Below are 23,158 nucleotides of genomic sequence, written 5' to 3'. Positions count from 1 at the left end.
TAGATCCCAAGACTTAAGAACCTTTAGGGATATACCAAATTGCTCCATATCATTCTTCCAAGAAACAGACAGTTGGTTTGTTGTTTACACTTCTGGTATAGTCACTGATGATGAGCTCCAGGGATTCGCGTTAAGAGGACCTCTGGGGACTTTAAAGGGGAAGGAAATATCCCCGGCAGATACAGTGCATTTGTTGTGTGGCTCCCTTCCATGGAGACCAGCATCGCCAGGTGATGAGACGTACCTGCTTTGTTGTTATGTGAACCAAGCAATGCTGCCTATGCATGATGCAGGCCAACAAGGTTATGCAGGCAGCGAAGTGCAGCTACACACCCAAGTAGGCACTGACTGCGTGCTCCCATCCCGGGGAAGAGGAACACCTGGACAAGGGCAAGGGTCAACCTCCACGGCTCTAATCATCCTTAGCCCTATAACCGTAGAGAATGGAGGTTAATAATAATGTCAGGAATAATAACCGATGGCAAAGGCTGTTCAGATGGCGTCAGATGCAGAAAGTGAGCGAGGAGGGAGATCAGCAGGAAGAGAAGAAGGATAGCAGTCCTCAGGCGGAGGTCAAAGCGAAGTAAGTGACTATAGTGATTTAGTCTCGACCAGTGTTGTTTTTGGCAGGAATATTAGATTTTAGTTTTAGATTAGATTAGATGATTAGATGTCTTTATTATCCACAAGGGAAAATTGTTTTGCTCAGTTCAATGCGTATACATGCAGGACAATAAATAATTACCGGTATACAAATACAATAAAACACAGAGCAAAGTACTAGTAAAATAATTCTAAAATAGAATAGTTTTAATTTAGTCTTAGTATAACATTTTGGTCACCTGGAATGTTTTAGTGTTAGTCGACTAAATATCATTAGATTTTAGTCGACTAAATCTACAGTTGAACTAAAATGTATTTTGTCAGGCCTTGATGCTGTCGTAATGACTGATTTTACACTGAAAATAGCGTCGCAGCGTGACGCGGACTACTGGATCTCTTGTCCACTAGTCCCTTCCTAATATCTTAGTCTAGTTTGTATTTGTTGACGAAATTGTCAATATATTTAGTCTTAGTTTTAGTCATCATAGCTTAGTTTTAACTTAGTTTCCATTTCGTTTTCGTCAGTGAAAAAAGGTAGTCGACGAACATTTTTGAACGGGAATAAAAAGCTGGGTACAGAGGCGAGGCTAATAGCTCCGTAAAAAACATGCATATACAGTAAATGAGCTAGCCTTAATCACAACAATGACTTTGAGTTTGAAATCAAGTTTAGAGCTTTTTCAGAAAACTGTCAGTATGTAGAATCTGATCCCATGTCAAAATGGGTTAACATTCCTTGATTACATGCGATCCACTAATTGGCTCTCCCTCCCCATCCTGTAATTTCCCTATAGCTGGAAAGAATGGACGGTTGACCCGTCCGAACAGTTCTACTACATATGGCTACAGGTCATGATCATTCCCATCTTCTACAACTGGGTGATTATCATCTGCAGGTACGTTTCTGCATGAACGGAACATTTATGCTCTCTCGTCTATGTATACAAAGTAAATATACAGTAGCTTGACTTTTCATCCAGACCAGGGGTGGGCAACTTTGACGATGGCGAGGGCCAATATATTTCCACACTCACTCCAGAGGGGCCACAGTGCATATTACCGTCGTAGCAAAAAAATGCCGATCTACAAGCTCAAAACGCGTCGCAATGTAACACGGTTTGAGCTTGTAGATCAGCTTTTTTTTTATTGAAAAAACAGATTTTCTTTGGCTATTTTTAAATTGGAATCCGGAAAAGTAAACTTTTCATTGAATTTCAAATGCATTTAGTTATAGTTATGTTAGCTTTGTGAACCGTTAACATAACTACATTGGACACAGAAAGACAATAACATTTTGTTAATAGTCATTAAGTACTAGTCATTTAATACTATAGTCATGAAGTAATTAAAGCGGGTTTGGAATTGTAACAGCTGAAATCAATACTATATCAGTATTCTGATATTAACATGCATTAAGTGAATGCGGCCCCCGGGCCGCCAGTTGCCCACCCCTGATTCAGACCATGTAAGAACAAGTCAAATGTTTTTTCATGTACAGTAGACTTCATTAACACCGTCTCTCACAGGACATGTTTCCAAACAATTGAGGTGACATACCTGGCTGTGTGGCTTACACTGGACTACGTGTCAGACCTCATGTATGTGGCTGACATGATCATCAAATTTCGCACAGGTAAATGCTACTGCGTGACTGTTCAACCTATCGGTGACTAAAACTACATTTTCATTGACTATGACTAAACTAAAATAGAAATTTGCTGCAAAACACAACACTGCCTCGAGATAGATGCTGCCTTTTCAACAGTATGCCAGCCAAACTATAAATGCTTTGCGTAGGAAGAGTATATAGCTATATTGTGGACTTTGACTTACATACATTTTACTTTAAATTGTAGGCCTACTCTATTATAGTCTCTCAAGACAAATTCAGCTCAGCAGCTGAAACGGAAAAAAAATTAACGATGGGTTCCCAGCAGTGGTGGAAAGTAACTAAGTACTTTTACTTAAGTACTGAACTTAAGTACAATTTACTTTGCGTATTTCCAATTTCCAGTACTTTTACTTCTACTCCACTACCTCTCGGAGCCAAAATTTGTGCTTTTAATCCACTGCAATCATTTGAAAACTTTAGTTAGTAGTTACTTAGGCGATTTTTAAATTTGATTAGAAAACATATACATTTAACACCCTATACATTTCGGCTATTTTCAATTGATTTTCTACACATTTTGAACTTGTGAAATGGGACATTCTGCAATATGAATACTTTTACTTTTAGTACTTTAAGTACATTTTGATGCAGGTACTTTTGTACTTTTACTCAAGTACATTTTCAATTCCGTACTTAGTTCTAAATTACAGTATTGGTACTTTTACTTAAGTAATACAATTACTTTTTTCCACCACTGGTTCCCAGATTGCTCTATTTATTATTATGGACATGTTTCTCTGCTGCCCTCTACAGGCTACCTGGAGCAGGGCATTCTGGTCAAAGACACGGCCTGTCTGAAGAAGCACTATCTGCGCTCCTCTGGTTTCCGCTGGGACCTGCTCTCCGTCCTGCCCACGGACCTCCTGTACTTCCACCTGGGCGTCCACGCTCCCCTGGTGCGGGTGAACCGCTTCCTGCGCACGGCGCGCCTCGGCGAGGCCCTGGACCGCATGGAGACGCGCACCTCCTACCCCAACACCTTCCGCATCTCCAAGCTCATGCTCTACATCTTCGTGCTCATCCACTGGAACGCCTGCCTCTACTTCGCCCTGTCGCGCTACATCGGCTTCGGCGCCGACCCCTGGGTCTACCCCAACGTCAGCGACCCCGTGTTCGCCTCCATGCGCCGCCAGTACTTCTACTGCTTCTGGTTCTCCGCGCAGATCTTCACCACGGTGGGCGACACGCCGCTCCCCGACCGGGAGGAGGAGTTCATGTTCATGATCGCCGACCTGCTCATCGCCGTGCTGGTGTTCGCGTCCATCGTGGGGAACGTCGGGAACGTCATCACCAACCTGCGGGACCGTGACAATGTCTTCTTCCCCAACCATGAGCTGGTGAGCACTAAGGAGACCTGACTGAATTAGAGTAGAGACAGACAAGTTAAAGGTATCTTCAGTGATTTCACTTAATTCAAATATCACTTCTTTCTTTGTTTTGTTTGCGATAATCCTCCCTACTATAGAGTGTGCTGACTACGGAGTTCCTCCCTTGTTACTGGGCGGACCAGAGGGTTTTCCAAATCACCCAAATCACTGAATGCTCCTTTAAGTGTAAGAAATAGATGCACCCGTGACCAAAGTTACCACCCTGTCCCATTAAAAGTAAAAAGTAGACGGGGAGCAAATAAAGTGTAAGCTTTGTGTTTTGTCTTCCTCAACCTGCTATTTCACTTGTCCCTCCGGTGTCCAAAAAAAATTTCCGACATGACATGTACTGCAAACTATACGTTAACTAACTCTCATTCTTCCCTTCTCTCCCCTCCCACCATGTCAGGTGAAGGCCTACCTGCGCAGCCGTCACATCAGCAAGGAGCTCCGCAAGCGCGTCAACGACTGGTACCAGCACCTGCACATCAACAAGAAGATCACGCGGGAGAACGAGATCCTGCAGCAGCTGCCCGTGCAGCTGCAGACGGAGATCGCGGTCAGCGTCCACCTCCCCACGCTCTCCAAGGTCACCATCTTCCAGAACTGCGAGAAGAGTCTGCTGGAGGAGCTCGTGCTTAAGCTCACGCCTCAGGTCAGGGTTGAAAATAAGCTATACAGGTCACGGGGTCATCAGGGTTTTTTTTTTAGTGGTTCAACCACTCCTATATAGACAGCTATGTGTGTCCCTGGGTCTGTCTGTCTGTCCGAGCACGAAAATAGCGTCCAGGGAGGGTACAGTACAGTACAGTACAGTACAGTACAGTACAGTACAGTAGTACAGTACAGTACAGTACAGTACAGTACAGTACAGTACAGTACAGTACAGTACCACTCACTTCAGACGGGTCAGATTTTTCTTTTTTGTTTGTCTCTCTCTCTCTCTATCCTTTGGAGTTTGGAGTGTATGGCTCTGTTGTGGAGGTGGGGTGCAGTATGTGTTTTAAGTCTTAATTCACTTCACGTTAAGTTAAGTTGGAGAGCCCACCCAGGACATTACATGGTAATTGTATTATTAATATATGTGGTATTTAACAACCAGTTAAGAATTATTTCATTTTATATTAAGAATCTTTACTTTACTTTTTTTTTTTAATATTTTATCCCACGATTTTGTAACCCCTTTTTTCACCCAGTGTCGATTATCTAATGTAATCCTGGGCGCTACACTGGGCGGACTGACCTCATGCTTCCTTCTATGCATGAGGAGTGCAAGCTGCTTCTTTTCACCCGACAGGGGAGAGTTTCCCCGGCCGGACGTATAGCACGTGGAAGGAACACGTTATTTTTCCGACCAGTAAAGAATCTTTACTTGTTAATTCTGCATTAAAAAAATGTCACACTGCTGTCTGCCTCGGGCATGGTCTTGCAGGTCTACAGTCCAGGAGAGTATGTCTGCAAGAAAGGTGACGTGGGCCATGAAATGTACATCATCAAAGAGGGACGACTTGGAGTAGTGGCAGACGACGGGGTCACACAGTTTGCCGTCTTGAGCGACGGCAATTTCTTTGGGGAGATTAGCATCATCAACATCAAAGGTAAAGTACTGTAATAACACCAACAGGTTTGGCCATGCCTTTTTTAAAGTAACCGGTGCCGTTTTGTTAGAATACATTTTACTTACTGTACTTCGATCCTTGACTGGTGTCCCCCAGGAGTCTATATTTGGCCCCCTCCTTGTTTCCTGCGTACACATAAAATCCCTTTAGCAAAAATTGCTGATTACAACAAGGTCACGTTGCGACACAATACTGCAGATCTGCTATTTTTTTCACAATGTTCTCTTACTATGACAAGCCCAAAAGGGACGCGAAAAGTTAAACGGATTCATGTGGTTAAACTAACCAGAACGTATACCTACTATATTATATACATTACAAAATAAATACAAATTAACCCATTTTGGGTGGGAACCCCTTTTGGTGTTTTAAGCACCAAAAGGGGTAGCTAAAGCTATTGAAAAATAGCAGATCTACAAGCTCATAGCACGGCACAGAAAAAAACGTTTTTAACTGAAATCTTTGCTTCTGAGAGGTCCCTGAAACAACATATTTTCAGATGAGGGTGGCGGTCAATTACATATAATTTCTGGGGGTCCTAGACATGAAAAGGGTTGAGCACCACTGACATAGAAACATAGGTTATTTCAGAAAACTGTATTTAGAAGACATTGATTTTCTAAATTTTCGGATTCAGGTCTAAATGGGAAAATCTTTTTTTTTCTTATTTTTAAGGCAACAAATCGGGCAACCGCCGCACAGCCAACATCCGCAGCATCGGCTACTCGGACCTCTTCAGCCTGTCCAAGGAGGACCTCACGGACGTCCTGTCCGAGTTCCCCGCCGCCAAACGCCACCTGGAGGAGAAGGGCAGACAGATCCTCACCAAGATGGGCATGCTGGACGAGTCCGTGGCGGGGGGCGGGGCGGCGGCGGACGGCGGAGGGGGGCCGCCGCCGGAGAACACGGAGACCAAGCTGAGCAGGCTGGAGGACGCCCTGGACGCTCTGCAGACCAAACTGGCCCGACTCATGGTGGAGCTGGAGTCCAGCAGCACCAAGATGCTGGCCAGGGTGGCGCTGCTGGAGCTGCAGGTGGAGTGTCATGGAGTCCCACCAGAGAATGAAGACGATACGGACGGAGGAGGAGAGGGAGAGAGAGAGAGGGAGAGAGATGAAGAAGGGGTGGGAGGAGGGCAGGTGGAAGGGGAGCGAGAGGAGGGAGATGGAGAGGACTCAGAGGAGGTTAAAATGCGAGGACGAGGCGAGGACGCGAAAGAGGAGAGCCGGGAAGAAGCTCAGTGTGTCGAGGGGGTGCAGGCGGAAGGAGCAGAGGATGGAACAGGAGAAGACTCTGGCGGTGGAGGACCAACTGGAGGAGACGATAGAATGGAAGGTGAGATGAAAACAGACGAGCGTCGACCTGCTGCGGGGGACGGAGGTGAGAGTGGGAGACAATTAAGGTCCGAAGGAAGAGAGAGAGAGAACACATCAGCCAGCCATCATGAAAACAAGAACTCAACAGATGTTGAACATAAGACAAACGAAGGAGAAGGATGAGCAGATGAAATGTTGGATATAGGTCAAAGATTATGATAAATACAATGAGAATAAGTCTGGCGTCATTATCACACCCCCAATATTTGACTAGAAATACTCACAAGCTATCATTGTTTCAAAGTGGTGCCATTTCAAGGATGGTACAGAGAGACAATGCACTTTTCTTTCATATTTGGTTGAATGTTAAAGATGTCAAATGGACAAAATCTACTAATCAATGGGAAACACAGGTGAACAGTAACTTATTCATTCATATACCACAGCTATGGTAAATTTGCGCCCCCTTGTGACCAAAAGTAAAACGAAACAATATTCCCTTTGGAAGAAAATGTTCCATGTAAAATGTGTTCTATATAAAAATGATCTGAAGAATAGTGGCATTACTGTTATAGAATGTATTGTAGTTACTAATGCATTCCATTATGTCGATTTTGAGATGACCACAACTTTAAAAAAAAATTAAAGGCACTTTAGCCAGTTATGTATATATGCATTTAACCCAATCAGCTCAGTGGCCTTGCAGAGTGTCCGCCCTGAATTTGGGAGGTCGGAATTCAATCCCCCGGCCAGATCAAAGACTATTAAAATAAAAATCACACCCGCTCTTCATCGTACTTCATGATTTGCTCAGACACATACAACGTAAATAGTCCATTCATGGTCAATGGCTTTTCACGTTTGTGTTAGGACAAACTACACGTCATGTTGTAGTTCGGTGGTCACCTCACCACCGAAAATCAAGACTATTATTATATTTTTAATTTATACTCACGACTTTTAAAGCCCTGAATAGCCAGACTCCTAGCCATGTCTCAGACATGCTGAAACCCTACGCTCAGCTTGTCACTAAGAGCGGCAGGGCCTTTGCAACCCGGGCCCCCCGCGCTCTGGAATGCCCTACCTACTGACCTAAGATTAGCAAAAATCAGTATCCACTTTCCTGAAAATCCACCTTTATTATGTTAAAGCCTTTTCTTAATTGTCACTTTTGTACTATGTAGGTTTTGTATTTTTATGCCCGCTATTGCATGGATTGATCTTTTGTCCTTTTCTTTTGATGTAAAGCACTATTTGTGACTTTGTCTAGAAATGTGCTATATAAATAAATCCATCATCATCAGTAGTGGGAAGTCATTCTCTGGTGCCCAGGGACCAGCTCCAGACGCCATGCTTCACGCTCCACCGAGTGCTTTCTATGGTAACAGTCACTGAAATCTATAGAATGATTTTATTTTTTTTATTATTAGAATTCACATTACACACATTTCCAAAGTTCGTTCCAAACTAATTATTTCTTAAAATTACTTTACTCTTTAAACTAATCAAACTGTTAAAATTATGTATTTATAATTTGTAATTCAGACTGAACAAAAGGTAACCAATTGGGCACTTCTAGATCCATTTGTACACATTAAAGAATATCATTTTTGAATAATAAGACCCAACAGAATGTCGGGGACCACTGAAACCCATTAGCCAGGGTTCGCTGCGTTCCACGGATCTGAAGATGTCACGACTTTCGTGACATTTTCAGCTCTGCGGAACGCAGGCTGGAAGCCAGGCTACGGAGCCCATGCTACTCAATAGAACAGTAAACAGTAATGTGGCATTTATCGACAACCACACTCGTCCACCACCATGTCCTGGTAGTGCCGCAGCACCACGTTGTCGTTGTTGTCGTAGTAGAGCATGGAGATGGGCGAGAGGCGGACGGGCACGCAGCAGGGCTGCGGCGTGCCGTGCGGGTCCAGCGAGTGCACCAGCGTCTGCAGGATGGCGTGGTTGGTGCCGTTGAGGCTCTCGCTCAGCGGGAACGGGCACTCCCCGTGGCAGTAGTTGGCCATGTAGCCCTGCGGCGCGATGATCCAGTCCTGCCAGCCCACGTCCTTGAAGTCGATGTAGAGGCGCCGCGGCTTGCACACGTTGCTGGGCGTCACGGGGAGGTGGAGGAGGGCGGCGCTCCGCCGCTGCCGGGAGCGACACTGCTGGGGGTTGAGGGACACGGCCACGAGCGAGACGTGGATCTCCGGCAGGGCGAAGGACGACGTGTGCTCGTCGGGCGGAAGGGAGTTACCTGGGTCAGGGATGTTGATAGTTAATCGTTTAGACCTGATGTTGTCTGAAAAACCTCTATATCAGTGGTGCTCAAACTATTTCATGTAAAGGACCCCCAGAATTATCTGAATTTGGCCGCCGACCCCCCCCCCCCCCCTCCCCCTCTGTTCCAGGGACCCTCCCAGAAGCAAAGATTTGAGTTAAAAACGTTCGCTCTGGCCTGGGCCGTGGCTCAGCGGTCCAGGCACCTTGGCTGGTATTGGTAATCCAGTCTGGCAGTGTGCCGCGGGTTCGACTCCCGATCCCAACAGCCTTTACTGCATGTCACACAGCCCTCATCTCTCTCCCCATTTCCTGTCAGCCTACTGTCTATCCTTCCATAAAAATAAAGGCGAAAGCCACAAAAGAAAACATTAAAAAAAAATTAGTCGGTTAAACTTAACAGTTAATAACTAATCGAATAAATCGAAACGTCTCTGCTTTTGCATGTGACGTGACAGACAAGACAGTGCACTTTTCATTTGATTCAATTTCTCATACAAAGATGCCATTGCCCGGTTAATCAATCGATAAGCTTATCAAAACTCATCAATTAACTATCAATGCATTAAATTGATAATTCCCGTCCCCTGACCTGAGTGAAACGGAAGGAGCTCCTCTGGGTTTGCGGCGGTGGCGTCGTGCGGAGGCTGCAGCTCCAGCACCAGGCCGTAGTTGCGGCCCGGCTTCCGCCAGCTCTCCGCCAGGGAGGTGAGGTCCAGCGTGAGCGACGTGGACTCCGGCTGGAGCTGCACGGACTGCGACAGGAGGAGCCTCCGGTTCACCTCGTGGCTCGCTCCCCGCAGCGTGGCCCGGAGGACCTGGTAGAGGGACACGCCGAGGGCGCGGGGGGGCTCCAGGAAGGGGTGGTGAGGAGAGTCCCACTGGAACTTGACCTCCAGCTGAGCCATGGAGAGCTGCTCCACGGCCTGGAGGACGGACACGTTGAAGAAGAGGTGTTTCTCCACGCAGCCCTGGCAGCTGCTTCCCCAGCCAGACACCAGCCTACCTGTGTGTACGTTATGAGGAATACATGAGTCACTTTGAGGAGAACATTTAGAAATAATAGCCCACGGCTTGCAGTGTTGTTGAGACAAAACCCTTATGGGCAGTCTAACCCATTTTCTGTACGGGAACCCCTTTAGGTGTTTTAAACATTATGTTATACTTTAGCTATTGAAAAATAGTACAGATTCTACAAGCTCGTAGCGCAGCACTGAGTGCCGCGCTATGAGCTTGCTGCTATTTTTGAAAAATCGTGAAAATGTGGCACAAATCTTTGAATATATATTCTTTCAGAGTGAACGTTTTTAACTCAAATATTTGCTTCTGGAGGGAGGGGTCCCTGGAACAACATATCTTCAGATGGGGGTCAGCGGCCAATTACATATATTTTTGGGTGTCCTTGACATGACAATGTTTGAGAACAACTGACAGAAGAATCGTTTTTCAGAAAACGGTCATAATTTTGAAGACATTTGTAGAATCGTCCTCAGGTCTAAATGGGTTAACTTGGTATCACTGGAATTAACCACTTCAGTGGTATATACTTAGTCATACAACAAATATCTAAGATAGCCTTGATAGAAACTCGCATCACATTTACAAGGCGATACAATGCTATTTTGAATTGGATTTTACCATTTTTAAAATATCTCAGCCAATGACATCCTCCAAAATACGATGCCACAAGGTTGAAAGTGGTTAATGCACTGAAATATCAAACCTTTTTAAGTTTGATATGAATTAAGCCACGAAACCTTGTTGGATACAAAATAATGTTATCTCTATAACCAAACACAATCTACACTGTAACATCCTCAGTGTTTATCTCAGAGTTACAGACCGGCAAGGGTCAACTTGGTTCTACCATCAATCATTTAGCTGGGGAGCCCCTGGAACTTCTCCAAGCGAGGACCCCTGGAGCTGGGGGTCCAACATTCATTCAAGGACCCCTGGAGGCCCAAATACCTCATGTCGAGGTTTAGTGGAAACCAGTCAGGACTATACAAACTAAGTATTTCTCTACCAGAGCTTGTATAATTGCGAGCGTGTGTGTGTGTGTGTGTGTGTGTGTGTGTGTGTGTGTCTATAGGCCCACATTGTTTAGGCCCCCTAATTATTATGATTATTATTACATTTCGGCCATTTTAAAACAGCCGATAAGACAAGCTCGCAAATATGCATCACAATGGGACCAACTGAATCCATTCTCTTTGGATCAAATAATAATAATTAGGCTTCTTGGTTAGAGTGGGTGACAATATTATCACACAAAAAGATGAAATTACCTACATATGTTCCATATCCTGGAGGCAAATCTTTCCCCCTGCCCTTTTCCCTCTGGGGAAAAGGTACAGTGTGTGGACCATGGTGACATTGATCAATTCTTGATTAAAAAAAAAGCTTCCAATATATTATTTAGACACCTGCCCTTCTAAATGTATGTGGCCACTACCTCAAGGTGCATGTTTTTTTCCCCTTTTAGTTTTTACCTCCTCTGTGATGATTTACTGTTTTTGGGGCTATATTGTATATGTGTACGTCTAAATGTTATGATGAATTGAACAAGGTGGACCTTTCTTGTAAACAAGTATAGGCCAGGCCTAGTGCTTTATTGGGTCGTCCACTCAGTTTTTTGTATTTGTGTTTGAAATGTACTGTAGCCTAATTCTCCAATCTGTTAAATACTTCAATCAATCAATGATGAATTGAACATTGTGGACACTATTGTAAACAAGTGTAGGGCCAGGCTAATGCTTTATGGTGTCCACAGTTAACAGTTTTGTATTCGTTGTGCAACTTGTGCTTGAAATGTAGCCTACTGTAATTCTCAAATCTGTTAAATACTTCAATCAATGATGCATTGAACATTGTGGACACTATTGTAAACAAGTGTAATGCTTTATGGTGTCGTCCACACAGTTAACAGTTTTGTATTGAGTTGTGCTTGAAATGTAGGCCTACTGTAATTCTCGAATCTGTCAATTTAAATAAATCAAACGACAAGTTATTATTATTTCATCAAACACACACACACAATTGAGGCTATACCTTGATCTTGCACATATCGGATGATATTCCCCCGGACTCCATATTCAGACACCATGCACGCGTCGCTGTCTCTGGGTCTGGCCTCGTTGCGGTCCTTCTTCTCGGTGTTCCGTCCGAACATGCCCCACAGCACGGAGGGCACCCTCCGGGTGTTTCTGGTGGCAGCCTTCGGCCGCCCGGAGAGACCCAGGGAATGTAAAAACAAGCGCTCTTGAGTCTTCGAGTCCTCCACGACACTTGAGAGTGCACCACGGACGCTTACAAAGAATAATAATACGCTCAGAAACAAACACATGGCTGAAAAAGACGCCATATTTTTCGTGAAATGCGCTCTTCACAACGCGCCGTCAGGCCTCCAAGAGAGTAAGACAAATAGTTCCAATTCCTGTGTTGACTAATTTAAATCCCCCGCGTCCATGTCGGCCACGCAGCTGAGCTAGCTGATTGATGATCACTGATCAGAGCTGATAGAAAGACCTCCCCTGGTGGACGGTGGCTCCATATTGATTTGGCTTTTTGAGCCACGGTACTGATGAGATTTAGCCTCTCAGACCCAAAACTAAAGAATATTTTGTTGTCGACTCATTTGATAATACGATTTTGTCTAGGCCTACAATTCCATGCTTTTGGCAAAAGTTTATCAAAATAACAATTCTTCTACATTCTCAGATTCTCTAATTGTGTGGACTTATCATAAATGAAACTGCAGATTTTTAACAATAATATAACTCTTTTCAGCGTACAATGAAACCAAATGGAGTAAAGAGTAAAGAGTAAAAAAATCACACCTGTGTGAACTGAGTGGTGCAACTCCCCTCTCCCGCTGCCTCTCTCTCTCTCTCTGTGTGTGTGTGTGTGTGTGTGTGTGTGTGTGTGTGTGTGTGTGTGTGCGTGTGTGTGTGTGTGTGTGTGTGTGTGTCCGTGTGTGTGTGTCCGTGTGTGTGTGTGCGTGCGTGCGTGTGTCAAAGCACCATATGTGCTGTTGTTGTTTGAACATCATACTTGATAAAGTGTTTGTTTCTGCTCCTGCGGTTCTCTGATCAAAATAAGTCTTCAGAACATTTTTTTTTTTCAATCATTCAATTGTTTTTAAATGTTTTTTTTTATATATTGTGGATTGCTTGTGTGGGTCTGGACTGGAGTATCATGATACATGTAGTGAAAATGGTGAGTTAATCTAACACTCAGGATTTATGAGGAAAAGGATCAGTCTTATCAACAATGTTACACCTCTATAAGTCTAAAATGTTCTGGCATCTGGCATCAGTAAAGATTGTGCGTGCATGCGTGCGTGCGTCTGTATTACTAGCCTATACTGTATTTGTGAGGGCCAAATATTTGTGGAATGTCACATTGTGACAAGACAATTTCCCCGTTCCTCTTGAGATAAACGCGGTTTTAGCCTTACAATTAGGAAAAGAATCAGGTTGCGGTTATGCCGGGGTTGGGAATTTAGGATTATTATAGACACTCATGCTTATAGGTTTGGGATCGAGGTTTTAGAGTTACAGTATATACCTCATTTATTTATATTTAACTTGTGTGCGCCAGTATTGTGCATATTATGTAAGACATTAGCAGATCTACAAGCTACGAAACAAGCTTGTATAGTTAAAAAAAAATCCCAAAACGTCGATGTCCTCACAAGTATGGTGATAATGCAAACACCCGTGTGTGTATGTGTGTGTGTGTGTGTGTGTGTGTGTGTGTGTGTGTGTGTGTGTGTGTGTGTGTGCGTGCGTGCGTGCGTGTGTGCCTGTGTGCCTGCGTGCGTGTGTGCTTTGATTGAGTGTGAATCCTCTCACTGCAGCGTCCTGGTCTTATCAGTGAGCTGGCCTCTCAGATATGCAGAGAGGCCTTGTTGGATGGTCTCTGCTCTGCAGCATGCGTCCGTCCGAGGCCACGGGCGCCTGGTACGCCGACCACACGGTAACCCCTGTTGCTAAGCAACCTGCCCCGGAGGAACGCCTGTTAGCAATCCATCACTGTGTTCCGTCCATATCTGCAGCGGGGTGTGTGAAGTATATAAGTACATTTACTCAAGTATACACTTAACCCCATTTATCTTTCTATGTCAGTGGTTCTCAAACTATTTCATGTCAAGGACCCCCTATATTATATGTAATTGGCCTCCGACCCCCATCTGAAAATATGTTGTTCCAGGGACCTCACCAGATCGAAGCAAAGATTTTGAGTTAAAAACGTTCGCTCTGAAATAATATTAAAAGATTTGAGGCACATTTTCACGATTTACAAGTTCGTAGCTATATGAGCTTGTAGATCTGATATTTTTCAATAGCTAAAGTACAACATAATGCTTAAAACACCAAAAGGTTCATATCAAGGTAGGCCATCGTTACTTTGTTTGAGTATTCCCATTTCTTCCAAAGCCGATCTGCAGGCTATTTTCAAAAGAAGCCAAATTATGAAATAGGTGGTTATAATAAACAATACTTATAGTCCAATGTAACATGATAGGTTATATGATTTGGAATTGGCATTCTGCATGAAGAACATTTTGCTACATTTGCTACCTTAAGTATATCTGAATAGTGAACTTCTTCCACAACTGCATATATCTCAGTGGTTTTCAACCTTTTAGGACACGGCCCCCCAAAATAATCATATTTGAACACCCAATTATTTGCCAATTTGGCCAATGTTTCACCATGCATTTATAGTATAGTAGTTTTGTTATAGTAGTGGTCTTTTTCTTTTCTCTCTTGTTTTGGAGATATTAAAAAAAGCTCTTAAAAGTTCTTAAATTGTCACTTTACTCAGTTTACTGTCATCTGGTGACCCCCCAGAACTACGTGGGGACCCGACCCACAGGTTGAGGACCGGTTCCTGCACCTCCATCAGCCTCCGACATGTGCATGAAACGCATATGGGTTGAGTTTACAGTATGTGAGGGAAACAATGCATGCAATGTGTGTGTGTGTGTGTGTGTGTGTGTGTGTGTGTGTGTGTGTGTGTGTGTGTGTGTGTGTGTGTGTGTGTGTACGTGTCTGTGTGTTGCAGGTGGTGGGTATAGTTAGTGTGTGAAGATGAAGTTTTATGAAGATGTACTAAGATTCCCTCTGCCTGTGTGTGCGCACGCGCTCGCGCGCGTGTGTGTGCGTGTATTATGTGTGTGTGTGTGTGAATGCTTTGAGGCAGCTCCCTCATTCCTTTGGCTGCCAGCAGTATAAAGCCCAGCAGAGCTCTGAGCACAGACAGAGTTTGGTCGGTAGCCTACTGTTAGACTCTGTCTCTGTAGTGTTCTGTGTTGACTTCAAACATCCAACATATCCAGGATTCCTATACCCAGAGGATCTATTCTATGGCAAAGACAATATCCTGGTAAGCTGCAGGTTTGATTGATTGATTGAAATATGTATTAACAGTACATTTCAAGCACAAACGACCCAATTAAGCATTACACTTACAAGTGTGTGAGTGTGTGTGCGTGCATGCATACGTGTGTGCGTGTGCGCACGGGTATATGTGTGTGCATGTGCATGTGTGCGCTGTGCATGCGAGTGTGTGCGTGCATGTGTAGGCAGTTTTACGAAGATGTCTCAATTGTCTCTTTCTTTCGCTGTCTTTCTCTCTCTTTGTGTGTGAAAGGTGGTTTTATGAAGATGTCTCAGTTCTCTCAAGACTTGCACTAAAATATTCTCTCCCTCGTTGTGTGTGTGTGTGTGTGTGTGTGTGTGTGTGTGTGTGTGTGTGTGTGTGTGTGGCTGTGTGTGGCTGCCCTCTTGGCTGTGTGTGGCTGTGTGTGGCTGCCCTCTTGGCTGTGTGTGGCTGTGTGTGGCTGCCCTCTTGGCTGTGTGTGGCTGTGTGTGTGGCTGCCCTCTTGGCTGTGTGTGTGTCTCCTGGGCTGGCTGCCCTCTTGTCTTCCAGGCAGAGGTCATGCCTTTGGCTGAGTTGTTGCTGGACGTTGGCTGTGTGTACGCCATGGACCGCAGCAGCAGCCTCGCACCTGGTCCAGATGTCTCCGACCCCCCCTGCTGTGGTGGTGGTCGTCGGTGGTGACGGACCGGGACCTCTCCCCAGCAGCCCTGCAGAACCAGAACTAGATTCAACCTTCACTCACCCATACAGGTCAAATGAACCCATTCAGGCCTGAGGTCGGAATTTTATAAATGTCTTCTAAATCGAAATTTTCTGGAAAAAAACATGTTTCTATGGTCAGTCGTTCTCAAACATTTTCATGTCAAGGACCCCCAAGATTATATGTAATTGGCCGCCGACCGGCATCTGAAAATATGTTGTTCCAGGGACCCCCCCAGAAGTTTGAGTACCAGTAGGGGCGCTGTTTGCCAGAAACAGAGAGAGAGAGAGACAGTGCTGCACTGTTGCCTGCTAATGAGAGAGAGAGAGAGAGAGAGAGAGAGAGGAGGGGGGGGGAGTTGCACCACTCGGTTCACACAGGTGTGATTTTTCATAAATAGCAGACCTACAAGCTCGCGCTATGAGCCTGTAGATCTGCTATTTTTCAATAGTACAATATAATAATAATATAATAGTATAACATAACGCTTAAAATACCAAAAAGGGGTTCTCGCCCAAAAGGGGTTAAAAACAGTAGGCCACAAAAATAAACTGGTATAGGCTACAGTTACAGACCTTTTTTAGCCGCAATGGGGAATGAGCAGAATATCCATCCATCCATCTTCAACCGCTTATCCGTGGTCGGGTCGCGGGTCCTGATGTGGCTATTGACCTTTGACCTTTTTGACCCAAAGTGCACTTTATATTGAATCATATATGAACGGGCTGATGCTTATTTACTAAAATGTCTGCTTGCAGAAATCCCACGGTGGTTTTGGCACAGACGCCCAAGGCAGCCACAGTGTCCCCGTCAGCGGTCAACAACGACCCTACTGCGTCTGCAACAAACGCTACTCCATCCACACCCTCTCCTCCACTTCCAGCAGAGGCCCAAACGACCGTGGCAAGTAGCCCGTCTTTGATCCCCTCAGGAGCATTACCAACGCCACCGCCGCCCCCAACTGCCCCAACGCCTTCCACCGCCACCACAACGCAGCCCGACGAATCCTCTTCTCCGACGCTCCCTTCGCCCGCAGCAAACCAAACCGCTCCGATACCGAGCTCTGCGCCTCCTGCGTCGGCGGGCAAACCTACGGCTAAAACACAGGCGCGTTCGAGCACGGTGAAGGAGGAGGAGGAGCCGCTGTGCGACATTGACCCCTGCGTGCACCTCCAGCAGCCCTGCCCGGAGCTCAGAGAGGCCAACGGGTGGAGCTGCGCGTGTCCCGGCGCGCGTTCTGGCCGCCCCTCCGCGGCGCCCGGGCCCGTCGTGGCCCTCGAGGTCACGAGGGTGTGGCCGAGGGCCGCCGGCGTCCGATGGTGCGCCCCGTACTCCACCCTGACCTCCTTCCTGGTGTGGGTGCTGCGACAGGAGGACGGGAGCGTCGCCGTCAGCAACGCCAGCGTGAGCTCCCGGGCCAGGCGGACCGACGTGTTCGGCCTGGAGGCGGGACACGGCTACATTGTGTGCGTGAGCGCGCGGAACGGCGCCTCGGCGGCGTCTCACACGCGCTGCGTGCCCGTGGCCACGCCCCGGGACGGCGAGGCCATCGCGCTGTACACCCTGGCGGGAGGCTGCGCGGCCCTGCTGCTGGCGGCCGCCGTGCTGAGTGTCTGTCTGCAGCGGCAGTGCGAGAGGGGGCGGGCGAGTGGCGGCGCACCGGCGGCGCTCCTCAACAACCCCACCGCCGCGGCGCAAATGCTCCACGAGCCGCGGCTCGCCAGTCTCGTGTCCATCGCCAACCCGGCGTACGCACATCCCGAGGAGCGTGCGCCCGTCAACGCGCACCACACACACAGCAGAGAACAGCCCAAGAAATCCACCAACGTCAACAGGAAATAAAGAACATGAACCACCGTCACTTTTTATGTGACCAAATTTGACTGAGGGACTGACATTGGATTTTTTTGATTTTCGTTTCTTCATGTCATATGAAAGCAGGGAATCTTAGCTTCAAATAGCTTTCATATTTACATCGTCGACTTCAGCTCTGACACTTATTTCAGACATGCAATGTCTGAAAGTTTGTGAAGAGTCTGCCTGTGCTATTAACTCATTTTGGAGAAGAAAAAAAAGTTTTTCTCCTCTGGTGAAAAGCTGGAATTTGCGCGATGGTAGGCTCTCAGTCAAATCTGGTCACATATTATCGTGTAATTTAACTAGCAAACGTTCCAGCAAAAGTGGATAGTCGTGCATAGAGGTTGAAATTTTATCCCGTCAATATTTGATGCCAGGCACCTTGTACGGTCCGTTATATTTACTGTGCTAATGTAAAGTAGTGTTTTATTTAACCACATGACTGTATCTATATTGTATACATACAGTGCCCTATACGTTCTTGAGTTAATTCTTTCAGTATGCAGTATAGCCTACTTTAAAATATATATATATTTTTATATACTTTCTACTACAGTGGATCTCTTGCGCCCCAGTCAAGCTCTCGATTGCGATGTTTGAGGCATAAAAATATTTTGTACATTTTTCAACTGCTCAAAAACATCCAAGAGTGTTTTATTTTCACCTTGAAACAGGGGATATGCCTATTTTGGTTATCATGCTTACATTTACTGTGCGCGCAGTGGTGGAAAGTAACTAAGTACTTTTACTTAAGTACACTTTTGAGGTATTTGTACTTTACTTGAGTATTTACAATTTCCAGTACTTTTACTTCTACTCCACTACATCTCAAAGCCAACATTTGTACTTTTACTCCCACTACAATTATTTGAAAACTTTAGTTATTAGTTACTTTGAGATTTTAATTTTGATTAGAAAACATACATTAACCACTTTAACCCTATACATTACGGCCATTTGAAAATAGCCGATCTACAAGCTCACAATGTGTCGCAACATGACGCATTGTGAGCTTGTAGATTGGCTATTTTCAATAGATTTTGTACACATTTTGAACTTGTGAAATGGGACATTCTGCATGAGTACTTTTAGTACATTTTGATGCCGATAGAACAACACGTGATTTTTAAACTATAGTGTCACTGTATTTTTTTTTATATTTTTTTTAAATTGTTATGTCCATATCAAAATTAATAAACATAAACATACATTTTGTAATATGTTTAAAACATTTTCCCATGGGACCACCTGTTAAAATGATGCCTAAGTGGACCACTTGGTGAGAAACCGCCACAAACACCAGATCAGTTCCGATTAATTTTTAATATAGGTGTCAAATCAAAGAGGATTTTGATTTTAAATCACATTTTTTTATTTACACAGCAGTTATGTACAGTGACCAAAGGGTGAGCAGTATAATTACAGTGTTTGGTGTGGGGGGGGGGGGGGGGGGGGGGGGGGGGGTGTTGGGGGGGGGGGGGGGGGGGGGGGGGGGGGCGAGAACATAAGGTTTAGGTATAGACCAACAGTTAAAGTTTGACGTCGCTCGTTTGAGTCATAGGAATGCATCCATCCATCTTCAAACCGCTTATCCTTAGTTGGGTCGCGCGGGGGGGGGGGGTGGGGGGGGGGGCGACAGCTCCCACCAGAGTGTTCCAGACTTCCCTCAGCAGTGGTTGTCAAACTATCTTTTTCATTTCAAGGGCCCCCATAACGGGTCCATTTTGTTCCATTGTAAACTCTCAGAGTTACAGACCTGTTAAAGGGTCCATTTGGGAAACCCCCATCAAGGACTTTTGGGGGAGGGAGGGACCCCCCAATTTGAGAACTATACTGTGTGCATGAATAAATGAAATGGCGAGCATTTCCCATTCATTTATTCGAGACCTATGGCCTATAAGTGCATAGCTTGGACACAGATTCATCGATGCGCAGTGTGTGCGCACACACGCCCCCTCATATCACGTTGTACAGTACGCAATAGATAATCATATACACACTTATATAATGAACAAACCATCGGTTAGACTTAAGACAGACGGATAGATAGACACTGTCCACTGGCTGATATTTACTGAAAAACTAATCTCACTCACACACTCGTGCATACGCACGCACGCGCACACACACACACACACACACGCACACACACACACACACACAGATACATACTGGACACACCAGTTAAAATTACAGTACTTCAGTAGTCAGTAGAGGTGTACACAACGTACAGTAAGACAGGCTATCTAGGGGGCTTTGGTGCTTCTAATGAACACCGATATCGCTCTCGGAGGGGGGGGAGGGGAGGGGAGGGGGCAACGCTGTGTCTCGATTATTAGCTCTCCGATCGCAGGCGAGCGAAGTATAGCGAAACAGGGATTTTGGCAACGTGTGTCCGCGAAAAGCGTCGTAAGGGACAGCGAGAGTCTAAGTTTCCGAGTTTGACAAAGAGCGGTGTAGGAAGGTGGGTGGGGGGGGGGGAGGGGGGGGGGGGGGTGAGAGGGGGGGGGGGGGTGAGAGGGGGGGGGGGGGGGGGGGCAATCGGAATAAACTGTCAATATATAGAATTATAGATCTATCCAATGAGCTATATACAAATCATGGTCGAGAAAATATGCCGAACGCAAAAAAAAACAAAACAAATAATAATAATAATAATATAATAGTAAATCAGCAGGTGTCATTCCTTGTAGTTCATGATGACTCCAGTGGTGTCCAAACGTCATGCTCAAAGAGTTTGGGGGGGTGGGGGGGGGCAGGCAGGGGGCCCTTGAAGAGGCCCCATAAACACAGTGCCCCATAAAAAGGTCTCATGGGGTGGTCTTCATGGGGTGTACTCCCCCCCCCCCCCCCTACCCCCACCCAGTCCCCAGGACGATAAAAAGGTCTTGGGCTGTACTCCCCCCCCCCCCCCCCCCAGAAGGACACCACCCGCCCAAGCGCTCAAGCCCCGCCAGAGTCCACCCAGGTGGGGCGACTCCTGGGTGGAGGGGCTGTGGTCCGAGAGAGAGAGAGAGAGCCAGCCGTTTAGTGATGTCAGTCAAGTGGAGGAGGAGGAGTGTGGAGCTGTGTGTGTGTGTGTGCGTGAGGAGGGGTGGGCGAGGGAGGAGGGAGGTTACGGTTTATACGGCCACCGGGTGGTGTCACGTGGCGTTGACCTCCAGATGTGGTCGTCGGTGGCGGGGAGCACGAGGACCTGCCGCGCGTGGCTGTGGTTGAAGACCTGGCCGGGGCTGAAGGGCTCCAGCCGCGGCATGGGAGGCCCCGCTGCTGCGTCGTCGTCGTCTGCTGCGTCTGCTGGTCGCCGCTGCCCAGCGAGTGGACGCTGCCCCGGCTGCGGATGCTGGCCGTGTCCGCCTGGTCGTCCAGGGTTTTGTCCAGCAGGGAGAGCGTGTCGTTCTCCACGCAGCTGTCTGTGGCGGTGGTGGGAGAGAAGTCAAATGAAAAGAGTCAAGAGGACAAAAAAACAAACTAGAAATTCTTCCCCCGTTACAGTCAGAACTTGCAGCCTCACTACTCAATCTTCCTTTTCAGACTCCATCATGGCCCGTAGGACTTGCCCTATAGCCCCTTAGATAGCACTTTATGTAGACTTTAGATTGCATTTCATACAGACTTATAGCATGTTGCGTAGACGGCACTAGAATTGCATTTTATGTTGTCATAGCACTTTATAGTACACCTGTATTGCATCGTATAGTATACTATGCATAGTTTATATATATAGTTAAATTATATAGATACTCCACTGTTACGTTCTTAGCTTACTACTACTACTAAAACTACTTTTTATGTATGTGATGTATTGCCATGCTTTTTGTTATTGCATAATGTAAGTCGCTCTGGATTAAGAGCGTCTGATAAATGCCTACATTGTAAATTGTACAAATGCACTCTGCCGAGGTGCCGACTTGCGCCTTGGACACAAGTAGGCCATACATACATACATACAACTGCTGTTCTAAATCCTTCTACAAGCTCACAACAACTGCCTATATTTACACTACTTTTGCACAACACTCTTCTATGACGAACTAAGTAGGACGGAATGCGAGATACGAGAGATATGGTTTTCAACATCATGCTGCCTTTTCAACTTGTGCAATCACATGGGGAGGAGGAGAACATTCATAAAAAATCATCTAGATTCTAAGCTTATGAAATGCATGACTTTCAGAAGACATCGGTCGGAAAACACATTTCTTATCTAAAAGGGATTGGTAATAAATGTTATCTAATGAGTCTGTTAGGCCAGGATAAGTACTAAAAGCTGTGGCATTTAGGGAACAGTCTTAAGAGCTCATAACCGTCCTGCATGAGGTAACAGTGTGCATTTATAGTTGGATATGTATTACTGTAAATCATGACGAATACACACACACACACACACACACACACACACACACACACACACACACACACACACACACACACACACACACACACACACACACACACACACACACACACACACACACACACACACACACACACACACACACACACACACACACACACACACACACACACACACACACACACACACACACACACACACACTTCCATAATGTTTAGCTAAATCCAAGTTGTCCAAATGATCGATGATTAGATTATCCGATAAAAATCTTAACAGATTTTCATGTCAATTTGGAATAATGTTTACATCTCAGTAGACATTCCTGCCTCAGTCTTGTATCTGCAGTAATATATTGTTGGGAAAGGAAAGGAATCAGTGGTTCTCAATATTTCATGTCACAAGGACACCCAGATTGATATGCATTTGGCTGCAGACCCCCATCTGAAAATATGTTGTTCCAGGGACCCCCCCCTACCCCCAGAATAAAAATATTCAAAGTTTTGCCACACATTTTAACGATAAAAAAAAAAGAAATAGCAGACGAGTGCCGCGCTACGAGCTTGTAGATCTAAACCCGGTTGCAACAGGGTTTAGAGTTTAGGATCAATGGAAGCCAGAGAGAGAGAGAGAGGAGAGGACTCACCGGGGTCAGGCTGGATGGCAGGCGCTGCCGTGTGAGGCAGGTACCTGAACACTTTGATCTTGGGGAAAGGCAGGTGGCCGGCGAACAGCGGCATCACCTCGATCTGCACTCTGTGGGTGGCGTCGGCCGACAGGGGCATGGACACCATGCCGGAGCTCTTCCCACACACCGCCCAGTTGCTGCTGCTGTCGGCCACTGTGGGAGTATAGGGCAGGGAACAACATTTAAACCCATTCAGACCCAGTTACTGCTGCTGTCGGCCACTGTGGGAGTATAGGGCAGGGAACAACATTTAAACCCATTCAGACCCAGTTACTGCTGCTGTCGGCCACTGTGGGAGTATAGGGCAGGGAA

The 23,158-nt window shown here is 45.9% G+C and overlaps 3 protein-coding genes across 3 annotated transcripts in view; 1 reads left to right on the top strand and 2 right to left on the bottom strand.

Moving 5' to 3' along the window:
• Positions 1 to 506: 506 nt before the first annotated feature.
• Positions 507 to 8,347, top strand: cnga4 (cyclic nucleotide gated channel subunit alpha 4; the record flags this gene model as incomplete). The annotated part of the gene is made up of 8 exons (XM_080786016.1): positions 507 to 583; positions 1,398 to 1,499; positions 2,130 to 2,236; positions 3,029 to 3,612; positions 4,052 to 4,297; positions 5,075 to 5,240; positions 5,937 to 6,641; positions 8,295 to 8,347. The coding sequence occupies 8 exons, from the start codon at positions 507 to 509 to the stop codon at positions 8,345 to 8,347; spliced, it is 2,040 nt and encodes a 679-aa protein (XP_080642142.1).
• A 23-nt stretch (positions 8,348 to 8,370) lies between these two features.
• gdf3 (growth differentiation factor 3) lies at positions 8,371 to 12,908 on the bottom strand (the record flags this gene model as incomplete). The annotated part of the gene is made up of 4 exons (XM_080786015.1): positions 8,371 to 8,834; positions 9,450 to 9,863; positions 11,909 to 12,144; positions 12,880 to 12,908. The coding sequence occupies 4 exons, from the start codon at positions 12,906 to 12,908 to the stop codon at positions 8,371 to 8,373; spliced, it is 1,143 nt and encodes a 380-aa protein (XP_080642141.1).
• A 7,905-nt stretch (positions 12,909 to 20,813) lies between these two features.
• The window catches only part of trappc10 (trafficking protein particle complex subunit 10), a 34,820-nt gene continuing 32,475 nt past the window's right edge, over positions 20,814 to 23,158 (bottom strand). Inside the window, 4 exon segments of the mRNA XM_080785081.1 lie at positions 20,814 to 20,973; positions 20,976 to 21,068; positions 21,071 to 21,217; positions 22,805 to 22,999. Of these exon segments, the coding sequence (XP_080641207.1) occupies positions 20,948 to 20,973; positions 20,976 to 21,068; positions 21,071 to 21,217; positions 22,805 to 22,999 (461 nt within the window). The 3' untranslated portion in view covers positions 20,814 to 20,947.

This window comes from Protomyctophum bolini, assembly GCF_963924005.1.
Source record: "Protomyctophum bolini genome assembly, chromosome: 16".
Classification (NCBI taxonomy): Eukaryota; Metazoa; Chordata; class Actinopteri; order Myctophiformes; family Myctophidae; genus Protomyctophum; species Protomyctophum bolini.
The sequence above is the reverse complement of the archived record's forward strand: the minus strand, read 5'-3'. Positions and strand labels throughout refer to the sequence as shown.